The sequence below is a fragment of the Arvicanthis niloticus genome, chromosome 9, assembly GCF_011762505.2.
Source record: "Arvicanthis niloticus isolate mArvNil1 chromosome 9, mArvNil1.pat.X, whole genome shotgun sequence".
Taxonomy (NCBI): Eukaryota; Metazoa; Chordata; class Mammalia; order Rodentia; family Muridae; genus Arvicanthis; species Arvicanthis niloticus.
In genome coordinates, this window is record NC_047666.1 from 62,392,732 (window position 1) to 62,407,692 (window position 14,961).

At 47.3% G+C, this 14,961-nt stretch overlaps 1 protein-coding gene and 1 non-coding gene across 6 annotated transcripts; one reads left to right on the plus strand and one right to left on the minus strand.

Annotated features, from left to right (window-relative positions):
• Nucleotides 1-1,189: 1,189 nt before the first annotated feature.
• Cops7a (COP9 signalosome subunit 7A) lies at nt 1,190-8,113 on the minus strand. 5 transcript variants are annotated; one of them, XM_034511912.2, is made up of 8 exons: nt 7,981-8,113; nt 7,313-7,517; nt 5,194-5,269; nt 4,920-5,008; nt 3,745-3,947; nt 2,795-2,900; nt 2,494-2,645; nt 1,190-1,489 (listed from the first exon to the last, which is right to left on the minus strand). In XM_034511912.2, the coding sequence occupies exons 2-8, from the start codon at nt 7,472-7,474 to the stop codon at nt 1,444-1,446; spliced, it is 834 nt and encodes a 277-aa protein (XP_034367803.1). In that variant the 5' UTR covers nt 7,475-7,517; nt 7,981-8,113; the 3' UTR covers nt 1,190-1,443. The 5 variants fall into 5 exon arrangements, with proteins under 5 accessions (XP_034367803.1, XP_034367804.1, XP_076796676.1 ...); XM_034511913.2 differs by having other exon boundaries at nt 7,867-8,011; XM_076940561.1 differs by lacking the exon at nt 7,981-8,113 and adding an exon at nt 7,800-7,820.
• LOC117715907 (U6 spliceosomal RNA) lies at nt 6,860-6,966 on the plus strand. Its single transcript, XR_004607692.1, has one exon. It is a non-coding gene; the product is annotated as a U6 spliceosomal RNA (small nuclear RNA).
• Nucleotides 8,114-14,961: the final 6,848 nt, after the last annotated feature.

Below are 14,961 nucleotides of genomic sequence, written 5' to 3' on the forward strand. Positions count from 1 at the left end.
GGGCTACACAGAGAAACCATCTTGAAAAACCAGAACCAAAACAGAAACAAACAAACAAAAAAAGCAACTGGCTACTTCCCCAGCAATGATTCCCTTTTGCTGAAAGCAGGAGCCCTCCTGGTGCATCAAAACCACACCATAAGGTGTCCTGAGGGACATGACATGAATGGCCTCCCCACTTCCTTAGGAATGAAACCAGGCAGTTCAAACCCAGCTTGGATTTTAGAGCTGTTGACTGTAGAAGGTTGGTCTGGAACCAACCTACAAGGAGATAACTAGATTACAAGGGATGAGGGCAGGCTCACACCACCAGAAACTGGCACCTTCTACACACTGGAGCATCTGGGGCATTTATTTCAGAGGCAAGAGAATCAATTAGCTTATTTCAGAAAGCTGAGAAACCAAGAGTGTAAACTAAATCAAGTTTGGCGGTGCACACCTGTGATCCCAGTGCTCTGCTGGAGGTAGGAGGCTCCTAAATGCAAGGCCATCCTTTGTTCAAGGCCAGCCTGAAACACAAGGCTGTCTCAGAACTGTAGTAACTACCCCAACACACACACCAAACCACCAACCACCAGAACTCTGCCCTTACTTTCTGATCCAATGACAGGAAGCTTTAGTAGCAACCAGAAGCAGTGTGTTGGGCTGGTGAGATGGCTCAGCTGTTAAGAGCACTGACTGCTCTTCTGGAGGTCCTGAGTTCAGGAGAGCTGATGCCCTCTTATGGGGTGTCTGAAGACAGCTACAGTGTACTTATATATAATAAATAATTAAGTAAACAAACCTCAAGCCAGAGTGAGAGGGAGAAGGGAAAGGGGGAAAAAGAAGTAATTTGTCTATAGCCAGGCATGGTGGCTGGAGCAGAGGTAGGTAAATCTGAGTTGAGAGAGTCTGGTCTACACAGAAAGACCATGTGTCAAAGAAAAGTTAGAAAAGAAGGAAAGGAAGGCAGCAAAAGGATGGAGAGAAGGAAGGAATTGGTCCTAAATTCCCAGCTAGAGAACAGCACAGGCCCAGCACCGGTCAACACTAGACTCATGAGGCTCTTAGATAGCACTTCACACTTGCGTGAGGGTTCAATGCCCCTCAAGTTAGTTAGCACTTCCCACCTCTAGGCAGCAAGCAGTGCTCTAGGGAATCTCCTGGCATAGGTACTTGGAAATTCTTAATGTGGACAAAAGGGACAGAGACCAACAAATCTAATAGTTTTATGTGCTTTCAATATAAAAAGTCTTGTGATTCTCTGAGGTGAAAGGAAGCAGACTACACTGCAGGTCCTTAGGCAGGGACAGTGATGGTCAGTCTGCATCTCCACTGTTAGGACATGGCGGTGCTCAGTAGGTGCCCATTACTGCTGACCATGGGCTGAGGGATGGAGCAATCTGTCCAGGGTCTAGGCCTCCTAGCTCCTAGGCCCAGAGTCTGCAAAGTATCTGGTTCTTTTCACTTGGCACTTGGCTTTACAGTGGACTGGGGATTAATCTTCTCCCTGTTAACAAACATCAAAGACAGAAGAGGCCCAGTTCCTGGCATTTTTGTACATAGATTTCTCATAGATTTATTTCTGTGTCATGTTATATATAGACCTATTCATATATACTTTTTATTTTTAATATACAATCTATATTTCCTTCCCCACCAAAACCACAAGAGGAGATATAAATCCTTCCAGGATTTCCATTGGGCTTCCTAAAATGATTAGCTAACAAAGAACTACTTCTTAACATCTCAAAAGTAGCTGTTTTCAGGCTCTGGGGTCACTGAAGCAGCAGGATCCCCAGGCCCAAGGAGATGAGAGAGGACAAGAAACAACTGTAGTGTGATGGAGTTCTTGGAGGAAAATGTCCAGCGACTCCCAGGGTAGCAGACTGGCTCCAGAACTCTAAGGCTGGGATGAAGGTGGAGACCCCTTTCCCTATGGCTTTTCAGATGCAGCCCACTAGGCAAGGGGAGGAGGAGGAACTGCAGATTAGGCATGCAGGGGTGGGTGTGTAGTGAAGAGCCAGCACCCTCCATAGGACTGCCAACCCGGTCAATGACAGGGGTAATGGGCAGACATGGTGCTGAAGACGGATGACGAGAGCAAGCGGTGGGGAAGAAGTGCCAACACAACATGACCTGTACTGGCTCCTCCCTACAGAGGGTGTGGCTTGTGCTTGGGGGTGGAGGAGATGAAAGTCATGAGCTAGCATTATCAGCCGGCCAGGGGCACAGGAAGGCTCTGAGGACTCCTAAGGGGTAGGCAGGTAGGCAGCTGGGACCCCACATTCCCAGGGAAGAAACAAGTCCTTTCAGTTCGACTTGGACCAAATCTTGGCGCTCCCTCGGAGTCTGGCAAGGGGAAGAGAGAAAGAGGGGATGCAAAGGGTCCCCTAATTCCTGGAGGACACCACCACTCCCGACCCCATGCAAATGACTAAAGCAAGTGGAGCAGCCAGGTCCCTGAGGTAAAAGTGGGGTACCCAGAGACAAGTGGCTCCCGCATGGGCTCACCCCTTGCCCTTTGAGGCTTTCTTGCTGGGCTGGCGCTGGTTGGTGCCAGGAGCCGGCTCTCTCAGCTCTGTCAGGTGTTGCTCAGGATCCTGTGAAGTAGCCGCAGCAGCAGCTGCTGTGGTAACTTTAATGGTTTTCTTAAGGTTGGCAACCTATCAGGAAGAGAAGAATGGGGGATAGCCAAAGGAGGCTCCAGAACCAGACAGGCCTGATTATTTTATCAGTAGGCTGCAGCCACATGCAAGCCGCAGTGCCCAGGCCAGGCTGGGGAGCTCCAGTTCATCTCATTCCGTCTGCTTACCTCACTCTCGATCTGCTGCTTCAAGCCCAGCTGCTGCTCCTTGTGCTGGTTGGCACGGCTGACTTGCTCCTCAATGCCCGACAGCACAACCTCACAGCCTACACACCTGTGGGAATCAGGGCAGATGAGAAAAGGTCAGCAGAAGGCAGTGACCACAGCCTCATAAAAAACAAAACAAAAGCAAAGGCCTCAAAAGCAAGCCTCCGAGCTGGACTGGAAACCCTCATCAGGGCACCTGGGAACCAGCCATGACACTGTCCTTTCTCCTCAGCAAACCCCCCAGGGCAGGATAAGAAAGGGATGAGGAAGCAGGTGAGTGACTCAGACAAGGTGGGTGGGGGTGGTGCGTGTGCTAGAGAAATGGGGCGGCTCACACCCACCAGCCCCAGGGGATGTGACCCCTCTGGCCTTGTGAGCACCTGCATCCACCTGTATCCCCTCTATCACATACACATGCATAACTAAAAATAAAAATAAAATAGCAAGATGAGAGTAGGAACCAGAAAACAAAATGGAAGAGCCAGTCGTGGTGGCACACAGCAGCGCATGCCTGTAATCTTAAAACCCGGAAGCAGAGGCAGGACTGCCAATTCAAGGCCAGCTTGGCGTACAGAGCAAGAGCACAATAAAGTCAGACAGGGATACAAAGAGGAAAAGGAAAGACTTGTCACAGCCCCTGCTGTTATGTGCAGTTGTCCTAAACTCTGCCTACGACAGTGACAATGACAAGCTTCCCACTAAGAGCCGTCAAGAGCACAGCTCCCATTCCTTTCCACAGTCCTGTTCCGATGACCCTGACTCTGCACCCAGGGCCCCCTTTGAGCCTCTGTTCCCTCAGAAGCCTTGGAAGAAAGCACTGGTCTCTATCTCTCTTAGGTAACTCTCCGAAGCCCAGTCCCTGCTCTCTCCTGCTTGTATAAGGGAGGGGTCGAGGCCTGACAAGTTCTCACCACTCCTGCAGGGTTTGGGCGATGGCACTGAGGTCCTGGCGCTGGATGTCCCGTCCGATGCTGTAGTCAACCTCTAGCCGCTGATTGCGCTGGTCCAGAGAGCCACGAAGGACATCGGCGTACACGGCCTCGATCACAAGGTCCTCCAGCTGGCGCACGTTACGGAGGGCGAGGGCCTCCAGCAACACCGCGTATGGGATGCACTGGGTCCAGAGGTCAGACCAGAATTTGAGGGTTCAAAAGCACAGAAGGACTTTCCAGAATCCTCTTCCATTTTACCCCCAATCCAAGCCCACATCCCTCCACTCCTATCCGTAAATCAGTTCCTGGAAAATGTTGGTTCTAAAGCAAAACCGATTTCGGCCTCAAAAATATCATCAAAAAAAAGATAATCTTTCAACCTCTATTTCCTTCCTTTTCTTTCATAGTATTCTGACATAGGGTCTCATTCTATAGGCCAGGCTGCCTTGGAACTCACATTAATCCTTCTGCTTCAGACTCCTAAGCACTGGGCTTACATAAGACACACACCAGACTCAAAAAGGGCAATCTTAAAACACGTGACAGATGCTCTCCAACTATGCCCACTCCCACTGTGTAGTGAAAGAGTGCGACATCTTCCTGGTGCCATGTTTTTTGGCTGTAACTAAGGAAACTGTTTCAGATCAGCTTGACATCAGAGGATAGGAGGGGCTGGAGTTACTGTTTAACATGTAGATTCAGCCATGTTACAAACTGGCATTACCTCTGAGGAATCTACAACCACGAGCCCAACTGCTGCAGAAATCACCAGGACTCAATTCTAGTTAACAACCGGGAGAATCATGTGAAGTAACAGACTGTGCCCACAGGGCACACAGGTACTTGTGGGTCACACACATCTTACTATAGGTGGAGAAGAACCCCATTTCTAGCTCTGAAGCTCTGTCGGCCTGGAACGCCATAAGGTGAATGAGACAGGCCATCATTCTAGTGGCTATTCTGACCCCAATCACAAAAGACAATGACTTAGAACTTCAGTTCAAACTGAGAGACTCCTGACAAAATGACTTCAGTAACTGGAATTTCAGTTCAGACCCAGACAGGGGAGGCCAATGGCTCTCCTGCAGACTCCCAGGGACTCACAACAGGTAGTCTCTGGCTTTGGACTGGCAGCTGGCAGGACTGTCACTTACCTTGACTTTGGCAGCCAGAGTGACAACTGACAGATGTCGAAGCTTATTCTTCTGAGCCTCAGTAAGGGGGGGCAGATTCCTGGCTTCAGCTAGAGACAGGGACAGAAGCCCGGGAATCTTGGTTTTAGCAGGTTTCCTACAAGTTTTCTGCACCAATTATGGTCTAACACTACCCAGGTTCACTTATGGCATCGAAGTAGGGCAAGCCAGGAAGTTCTTCCAAGTTTCTCTAGAAACCACCCTTCTCCTGTGTCCATAGCTCCCGCCCGTTTACCTAAGTAGTCAGCGTAGGTCCCATAGGCAAACACTGTGAGCAGCCGGAACGTGGAGGCGAAGTCGCTTTCCGCCAGCTGCGAGAACATGAGGAAGTGACAAGAAGGCCGTGTCTGACCTCAGCTTTCTGACCCATCCTTCCCAACAGTACCTATCCTGGTCCATCAGGGGCTCATTTCTGCCACTAGTCCTGAGCTATGCAGCTAGCTCCGGTTCTCAGTCAGGGCTGAAACCTTTCAGTGTGCCGAGTACACCCCAGACATTGTAAATTATGTGGCCCCCGGAGGGTTTAGTTTGTGGCCGCTGTTTCAGAATGTCCTCATAATAAGGTCTCACATCATTCGCACCATCTCCCCTCCTGTCACCTCCACTTATCCTGGCACGTCATCCCTGAAGGTTCTCACCTAATGGTATCTTTTAACAAGGCTATAGACCCAATGTCTGCTACCCTACAAGGACCCAGCAGAACTGCGGCCCTCACAGTAAATTACTGATCAACGGCTGACTTATACATGTTCATCCATTCATCTGATCTCTTTCACTGGAAGACAAGCTGGAAATGATTCCTCTACTTTGTCTTAAGGATATACTTTAGTTCACTGTAGATAACCCAGGAACAAAAGCCAGTTTGTTGTGAAACAGCAAAAACTACTGTATCCTCTGATTCAACCAAAGGTCTTCTAACACTTGGCTCAGTGTAGCCACGCACTACTGTCAGCCTCTCATAACACGCTGGAGTCATGGGATTGGCAATCCACCTGCTCTATACTGTTTGAGTTCTTGACTCAGCCATTTCTGTGAGTGGTTCTCGTCACGCTGTTCACAGCAGTTTGCCACTGTCTTAGGAAAGAAGACAGCATCTTCATTATCTATCTTAAATGAATCAGAATGTGCGACACTGGGGTAACATGGCCTAATTCCACATGCTTGTTCTCCCCCATTTCAGGAGACTTCAGACTTTCCCACAATCTTTACTTCTGAAGCTGTGAGGGGAAGTATTGTTTAGGTTTTTCCTTATTGCAGTTCTGAGAACTGAACCTACACTGAGCCTTGCATACTACAGACAGGGCCCTTTCACTGAGTACAACCCTACTCCTTTTTGAGATGGAGTCTTAGCTGCCCAGACTGGTCTAAAATTTGTGGTCCACTACCTTAACATCCCATCCTGACATGGAAGCCACGGCCTCACAAATGCTAGGCAACCGCTCTATCAGCTGTTTCAGGCTGATATCACCGTTTTAAAGAGAAAACTGAGACTTAAAGGTTTTTCTGATCCAGGTGACATGTGTTGTTTTGTTTTTAAGACAGGGTTTCTCTGTGTAGCCCTGGATGTCCTGAAACGAAATCTGTAGATCAGGCTGACCTCCAATTTCCTCCTGTTTCTACCTTCCAAATGCTGACAGGATTATTAAGAGGTATCAATAGGTGGGCATGGCAACACAAGTCTTTAATCCAAGCACTTGGGAGGAAGAGGCAGAGGCTGGTGGATCTCGAGTTGAAGGCCAGCCTGGTCTACAAAGAAAGTTCCGGAACACAGAGTTATAGTACATAGAGAAACCCTGTCTTGAAAGATAACAACAACAAAAAGATATCATACTGGTGAACAAGCTGGAATTTATAAGTGGTATTCTGGATGACATATTCTTTTGCTTAAAAATAAAAAATTTGTGCTTGCTTCATCAGCACATATTCTAAAACCAGAACAATCCAGAGAAGAGCAGCATACACCCTGAGCAAGGATGACACTCAAATTTGTAAAGTGCTCCATATTTTTAAATAAAAAAAAAAAAGAAAAACCTTATGCATGAGGCATAGGCAGGAAGATTCCCACACATTCAAGGCCAGCCCAGACCATGTTTACCAGTTTAGGACAGCCAGGAATACAGTGAAACTTTGACTCAAAGTGTGGGTACAGAGGGAGCGCTAAGTTTACAGACCCCTTCTGTGTAAGAGGTACGGGAAATGAAGACCTGTATTTGATTGCTTACTTTTGCAAGTCGACAGCTAATTGTGAGTACCCCGTTCACCTGAGTGGTTACTGCTTACAAAATGAGCCCACCATTGGCAGAGGAAACTTTGGTCGCAAGGTCCTTTGTGGACTACCCAGGCAAGCAACACACCTCTCTAACGTTAGGCATATCCAGCAGTTCCCCAAACACGTAGACGCCAGGGGCCTCCAGCACCTGGTGGATGAGTGTGGCCAGTGCTGCCCCCTTAGCCGACTTGGCAAGGAGCAGAAACTGCTCCTGGTTCTGCCCTGTCACCTTCACCTCCGCACTCATGGTTGCACCAAGGTGCGGGGCTCTGGCCTCAAGTTTTCTGGAGCTGCAAGAAAAGAGGAACATACAACTAAAGGTCCTTGAACCCTGTGAGGATGGTCAGCTCAAGGGCAGGGAGCTGCACTCAAGAGGTCCTAGGCCACTTCTGCAGTGAACAATCAGGTCAAGAGGTCTAAAAGCCAACTCTAGGGTTCCTTAAAGTAAGTCGGCCTCGTCCTGGCTGCCACGCCCACCCATCCCGGGAATAGTCCCAAGCCCCACCACGTGCACCCCATTGAGTTCCAAGACAGACGAGCCAGGGAGGGAAGAGATGGTACATGGTGTCTACCCCAACGACGACGAACCCCCAGCTCTGAACTCCTGTCTTGCACGTGCCCGCAACCACGTGACCTCACCTTCTCGCGCCTCACTCGTGGCTCCACCCCCTCCCTTAAAGAGGCAGACCCGGATCCGCGGGGCTGCGCCCAAGGCCAGGTCGTTCCCCGGGACAGACTGCGACCCACAGCTACCTGGAAGCCTCGGTCTTGCAGCGCACGGGGCGGGGCGGCCGCTCCGTCACCTCCGGCAGCGACTCCGAGCCTTTCCTGCCACCTCCCCGCAGGGCCGCTCTAGCCACTCGCTTCTATGGCTAGCTTCCGGCCGTACTTCCGCTCTCAGGAGGCGGGTTCCGGGCGGCTGTGGCCTGCTTCCGTTTTCCCGACCGACCGCAGGAGATGCGAGAGCGGCACCTTTCTTCTGCTCTGTTAATAAAGTTTTATTGGTGCGAGAGCGGGGGCTGCAGGGTGCAGACGGGGAGGTCCTGGGTAGACGAGTCGCCCGGGAGCTGCAGGGGAGGGGAGGAGGGCGGCAGGAGCGTTAGTGGAAGGCGAGAGGACGCAGAAAGAAAAAATAGGGTGACAGGAGAGAAACGCGGCTGGGAATTAACGGTAGATGATGTAGGTAGTCCGATCACTCATCTTTTTAAAGAGCAGAAAAAAAGTGTAAAGGGTAAGGGGGCAGGGAGTGGTGACACCCCCTCCCTGCATTTTGGAGGTAGAGGTAGGAGGATCAGGAGTTCAAAACCAGCCTCAGCTACATAGCAAATTCAAGCCAGTCTAGGCTGCGTGAGAACCGGTTTCAAAAAGAAACAAAGCGAGCCCCCAAATAATTGAGGGGAAAGGGAAGTGTGTTGGTTAGACCTTTGATGTTTTCTTCCGTTGAAATTTCAGACCTCCTGACCAGATTTTTGGCCATGGTTACTACACAGAATTGTCGAGTTATGTTTTTAGTACTTGAATCTCAATTAACAGACGAAAAATTTAAGTGGAAACCAAGGCAAATGAGGAAATTTAAAAGTTTTAAAGGATTCAGCTGGGCACTTGTAATCCCAGCATCCAGGAGGCTGAGGCAGGAGGATTGCTATGAGTTGGAGGCTAGCCTGGGCTACAGTGTGAGAGACCCTGTTTCAAAATACTTTAAATCCCATGGTTGTACACACCTTTAATCAGGTGGATGTCTGGGTTGGATCATCCAGCATCTTGTGCACAGGGAATTACAGGATAGCCAGAACTACATAGTGGATCATGTCTCAAAAATGAAACAAACTTCCTTACAGAAACCGTTTAAGGGGCAAATTAAGGTAAAGCCAGATTTACTATTACATAATCTAATCCCATCACTCAGTAGGCTGAGGCAGAATTGGATGTTGAAGATGTAACTTCTGGAAGTAACCTGTGAGACGAAGGAACATAAGGGTCCAAGTGCTTGCCTATCTGATTCCATTGTTTCCCTGAAGAGAGAGAGAGGCATGGTGGTGCATGCTTGTAGTCTAGCACCTGGGAGGCTAAGTCAGGAGTATCTTAGATCCAAAGGCCTTCTGAATTACATACTGAATTCCAGGCTGAGGGGGGGGGGGCAGGGAGAGAGAGAGATTGATTGATTGATTAGAAAGAAGACTGGAGAGATGGCTCAGAGGTTAAGAACACCAGAGGTCCTGAGTGCAATTCCCAGCAACCACATGATGGCTCACAAACCATCTATAGTGAGATCTGGTGCCCTCTCCTGGCCTGCAAGCATGCGGACATGCAGGCAGAACACTACATAATAAATAAACCTTTAAAAAAAAAAAAAAAAAAAAGGCTACAAGGAGGGAGAGAAATGAGAGTTAATCTGAGTCTAGTTTTGATTTGCTCTAAACCATGTGGCCTAGTTTGCTTTGTATTGCCATGTGTAAACACTGACCAAAACTGACCTCAGGAAAGATTTTATTTGGCTTCCATGTCCTGATCACAGTCCATCTCGATGGGAAGTCAGGGCAGGAAGTGAGCAGAGAGCATGGGGGATGCTGATCACTGACTTGTTCTCCGGGCTCACACTAAACACTGCTCTTACACCTCCAGGGCTACTTGCCCAGCAGTGGTGTCACCCACAATGGATCGAGCCCTCCCAGACCAATCATTAATCAAGAGAGTAACCACAGGGCTGTAGAAGTGACTCAGCATTTACGAACACTTGTTGCTCTTGCAGAGGATCTGGGTTCAATTCCCAGCACCCACAGCAATCCATAACTCCAGTTTCAGGGGAGTGAATGGGTCACTAGGTACCAGTCATGCACATGCATACAAGTAGGCAAAACATACACATAAGTAGGGTTTTTTTATTATTTTTATTTTATTTTATTTTTTGGCTTTTCAAGACAGGGTTTCTCTATGTAGCCCTGGCTGTCCTGGAACTCACTCTGTAGACCAGGCTGGCCTCGAACTCAGAAATCCACCTGCCTCTGCCTCCCAAGTGCTGGGACTAAAGGCGTGTGCCGCCACTGCCTGGCTTAAACCACTGCTGTGATAGCTCACAGACAGAGCAGTAAGACCAACCAGAGACTGTTACAGGTGTTCAGGTGAGCAATGCAGTTGATTTGGACCAGGCAGAAACGGTGGTCATGAGTGAACATCATTTGCAAGTGGATTAGATGCAGGGTACGGAAGGAAGAGTTTTAAAAATGACATCATAGGGGCCGGAGAGATGGCTCAGTGGTTACAAGCACTGGCCGTTCTTGCAGAGGTCCTGTCTTCTGTTCCCAAAACCCACAAAATGGCTCAACTGTCAAACTCCAATTCCAGAAAGTTCTGATGCCCTCTTCTGGCCTACACGGGCACTGCATGTGATGTACACACACATGCAGGGAAAAAAAAACAAAAAGACAAAACTCGTAACACTTTGCTTTTTATTTCAAGGTTTCTCAACTGTTTTGAGACAGGTTTCCAGGTGGCTGTCCTAAAACTCAATCTGTAGACCAGGCTGGCCTAGAACTCAATCTGTAAACCAGGCTGGCCTAGAACTGACAAAGAGGCCTCTGCCTCTTGAGTGCGGGACTAAAGCTGTGCACTGCCACACCCAGCTTAAAGTCTTAAAAAGAAAATGACAAACTGGGTATGGTGGCACACGCCTTTAATCCCAGTACTGGAGGGAGGCAGAGGCAGGAGGATCTCTGTGAGTTCAAGGCCAGCCTAGTCTACAGAGTTACAATCAGAGCTACACAGAAACCATATATTGGGAAAAAAAGAGAAAGGAATGAAGAAAATAATATTACAGCCAGGAGTGGTAGCATATACATATAATCCCTAGTGTTGGGGAGCTAAAAGAGGGTCACATGCTTAAGGCTAGCCTGGTCTACATAAGAAGATCCTTCCTTGGGAAAAAAAATTGAGCAAACAAAAATAACCTGAAGTTGTACACAGCTTTTAAAGTGTGCCTCATGGGCTGGGAAGATGGCTCAGCCATGAAAGGCTAGACTGGTAGCTAAAAAGACAGAGTGCAGATCGTTTAAATTTCATATAAAATTTTCAGAAAGTGGGAAAAGAAAGAATTATTGTATGAGGCCAGAACAATTTTGATAACATCAGTCCAAGGCAAAACGAGATTGGAAACTATAGGTCAGCATCACAAACCAACACTGAAAGTTTTCCCCAAAGTGTGAAAAACTGACTATATCAGAACTGTCTTGAAGTCAGACATGCTGGCTCATGCCTATCATACCAACATTTAAGATGTCAGAGCAGGAGGATTGTCGTAAGTTCAAGCCCAATGTGGGTTACAGTGTGAGATGCAGTCTCAAACCCAAAGAAAGAAGGTATTCAGAAATAGAGAAGGCTGTGTGTGTGTGTGTGTGTGTGTGTGTGTGTGTGTGTGTGTGTGTTACACTCATTTATTTATGTGTGTGGGTACATATGTACCACAATGCATGTGTACAAGTTAGATGACAACTTCAGTATCTGGTTCTCTCCTTCCACCTTGTAGGTCCTGGGTATTAGACACACATTGTCTGGCTTTTACCCACTGAGCCATCTCACTGCTTCCCAAGAAGATATTCCCAAAGAGGACCAAGATATAAACACGAGGTTTATCAGATTCCAAGACATGTACTATGACTCACACAAGGCCAGAGATATAGTTCTGTGGTAGATCAAATGCTTAACATATGTGAGACCCTAGATCCAGTCTACAGTACAAAAAGAAAGCATACTATTGATATACATGTAGACAGATGGGCCACTGGACCACGATAGCCCAGAAACAGACTCACACACATAAACAACTTGATTCGTGACTGTACCTTGGAACAGGAAAGAAAGAATATACATTTCACTGACTCTGAGAATTGGATATATTTGAAGAAAGAGATAAAACTGAATCTTTACTGCTGGACTTGGGATCTGAGGACCTAAAAGGATGGAACGGACTACAGTCTGATGCTGTGGACAACCTTACTGCAGTTTCAGTGTATTTTTATACACGGATGTGACAAAGAGAGCAATTATCCAAGAAAGGTTGCTTGAATTCAGAAAAACATGGTCAGAAAACATGTAAATAAACATCAGTAACATACAAAAATATTAAGAGAGCAGCCCTTCCCAGAGCCTTCACAGGTCAGACCAGTTTAAACAAGATTGCCTGGCACGTGGTATAGACAGTATCTGGGAATGTAAGACCCCAAAAGGGGACTCTCACCCAAGTCCGGACCTGCACGAACCCAAGGACACACGAGAAACCTTCTTGATGCAACTGCAGAGGAGGTTTAATGACGAGGGCCCTCGGGCCGGAATATACCTCACGCAAGAGATAGAGATTCCGACGACAAGCCCAGGAAACTTGGGATATTTATAGGTAGGGGTTGGGGAGAGCGGGAAAGTTTGGCGCGGTTACATATGATTGGATATATCAAACATCCGTTCCCAAGCCTGGTTTCCATCTAGCCCCCATCCCAATTATCCTAATTTACATCTGTATCTTGCTCCTGGGAGAATTCCTTTCAAGTGACTTCCGTTTACCCAGGTGTTTTATTGCCTCTATCTTGGGTCTTTTGTGCCTTTGAAATGTTTATTCAAGCCCTTGGAATGCACCCCAGGGGCAGCTAACACTTGAGTGTAAATTGAAACTCTGAACCTAAGAAACTCTCACGTTGAGACCTAAAATTTCATTTTTACAATTTATTCTTACATTTCCTCCTTTTCTCTCATGGTCAAATTCCAATCTTGGAATTATGAATCATCATCTGGGTGTAAAGAGTGATATTGTTGTCTAAGCATCTAATTATATCTTTGTCATTGAATCTTTAACTATCTTTTTTTCACGCCCTGGATGGTCTCTAGTATGTACTTAGGTAAAGTAGCTGTCTCTCTCTCTCTCTCTCTCTCTCTCTCTCTCTCTCTCTCTCTCTATATATATATATATATATATATATATATACATATACACATATACACACTAATGGGCCTGTTGGCTTTTTTTCATCTCGAGGATGTACATATGTAGCTTAAGTCCCACTCTTCAAGGCTGTGTCTGGGACACAGTTTAGATTCAAATGTCTCTTATCTCTGACAATTGGGCAATCTCTATCCCTGTGTCTCCAGGATGGGCATATCTCAGGAGTCAAGGCCTGCTGGTCCTTGGCCTTGTAGAACGGCAGGTGATCTTGAGCCTGAGGAGGTTGTTCAGGTGTCCAGCTGTTCTCTCCAGTTGGCATCAAACGCAGGTGTCCGCCCGAGTTATGTTCAACAGCATCAGGAATAGTTTCTTAGTGGCCTGAAAAATCATCTCTCACACAAGAGGGACATTCTGGGTTTGGAATAGGGACAAGGAAAGGGACACTCTAGCCAGCGCCAGTTCTCAGGGGTAATTTAGTTTTTTAGGGTTCTGTTTATTCTCTCTACCTGTCCTAAGCTCTGGAGACAGTATAAACAGTGGAGCTTCTAATTAGTCTCTAATATTTCTGACAATTTCTGACTTATCTTATAAACAAAGGCAAGGCTATTATCTGATCTAATTATCTCAGATGTTTGAAAACCTCGGGACAACTTCTATTCTAGGCTGTTCCCTTTTAACTTTTTTTTTTCTTATTTACTCTAAGTCTCATAAGCCTTTATTTGTTGGCATATCTTACACTGTCTTATCATTCCTCTGGCCCAAAACCTGAGGTCTATTATATGTTTTTAAATCTCTTGGCTGTTTGGTTGCACTCATATTTTAAGAGTCCATCTGTGTATTTAGCCTGGTAAATCCTTTGCTTTCTGGGGAGTATAGTTCTCCCTTCTTGTGTGCACCATTTTCTCTTTTTCTCTAGATAGTATCTGGCAGGATGGCTAGCAATCTGAGTTCTTTCTCTTATTCTGTGCTTTAAGTGAGGCCATCTCTTAGGCCCACAACTGGAACAGGCTCTCATATCAAGACAATTGATTTGTCCAGTTATTGCCTCAGGCCACTGAGTCTCCTCCCTTTTTGGTGTCCTGGGCAACGGATACTCACAGTTCCTGGCTTCATCAGGGTTTCCTTTCTTGGTATATAGTCCTGCAGACATGGGCTGTGGCAAAAGCATACCTGTTGTCCATGCAGATGTTGGCTTTCTTGTCAGCCCCAAGTTCCAAGTCCCAAGTTCTCTGCACCGATGATCTCAGGGGTGGGGAGTCAGTCCAGATGGCATGTGTCCACCACAGTAGCGCTGGCTTGTCTCTGACCAGCATGGAGAAAACTGCTCCCGTCTGTAAAGCAGGTTACCTTGGCTCCTGGCTGAAGTCAGTCTTCTATCCGTTGAATTCTTGTCAGCTAGTTGCAGCCCAGGAAGTGTTGTATCTGGATGTCCATCCTAGGGAGTATTCCCTCAACCAGACAGGGGATAGGAGCAGGCTAGGATGACCATAAATGAATGGGATACCCAGCCCATCTCTTAGTCCACCATTTTCAGGTAGTCCATGAATATGTTTTGACCCATTGGCCTGGAGGAAGCCCCTGTGTCTATCAAAAGTTGGGTGGCTCCAAGCTGCCCTGTCTATCTCAATAGCCGTCTTCACACAGAGCTGTTATCTTCGCCACTTGGGGTGTTTTTCGAGGCCTGGGATTTTCTGGCCCTGGCTTATATTTGTTAGGGCCCTCTTGGACCCTGAAGCTGGCTCCTTTACTTGCAATGCGCACACTGGTCTTTTTTCAAAGAGTTTTATCTCTCTTTGATTGAAGTCCCT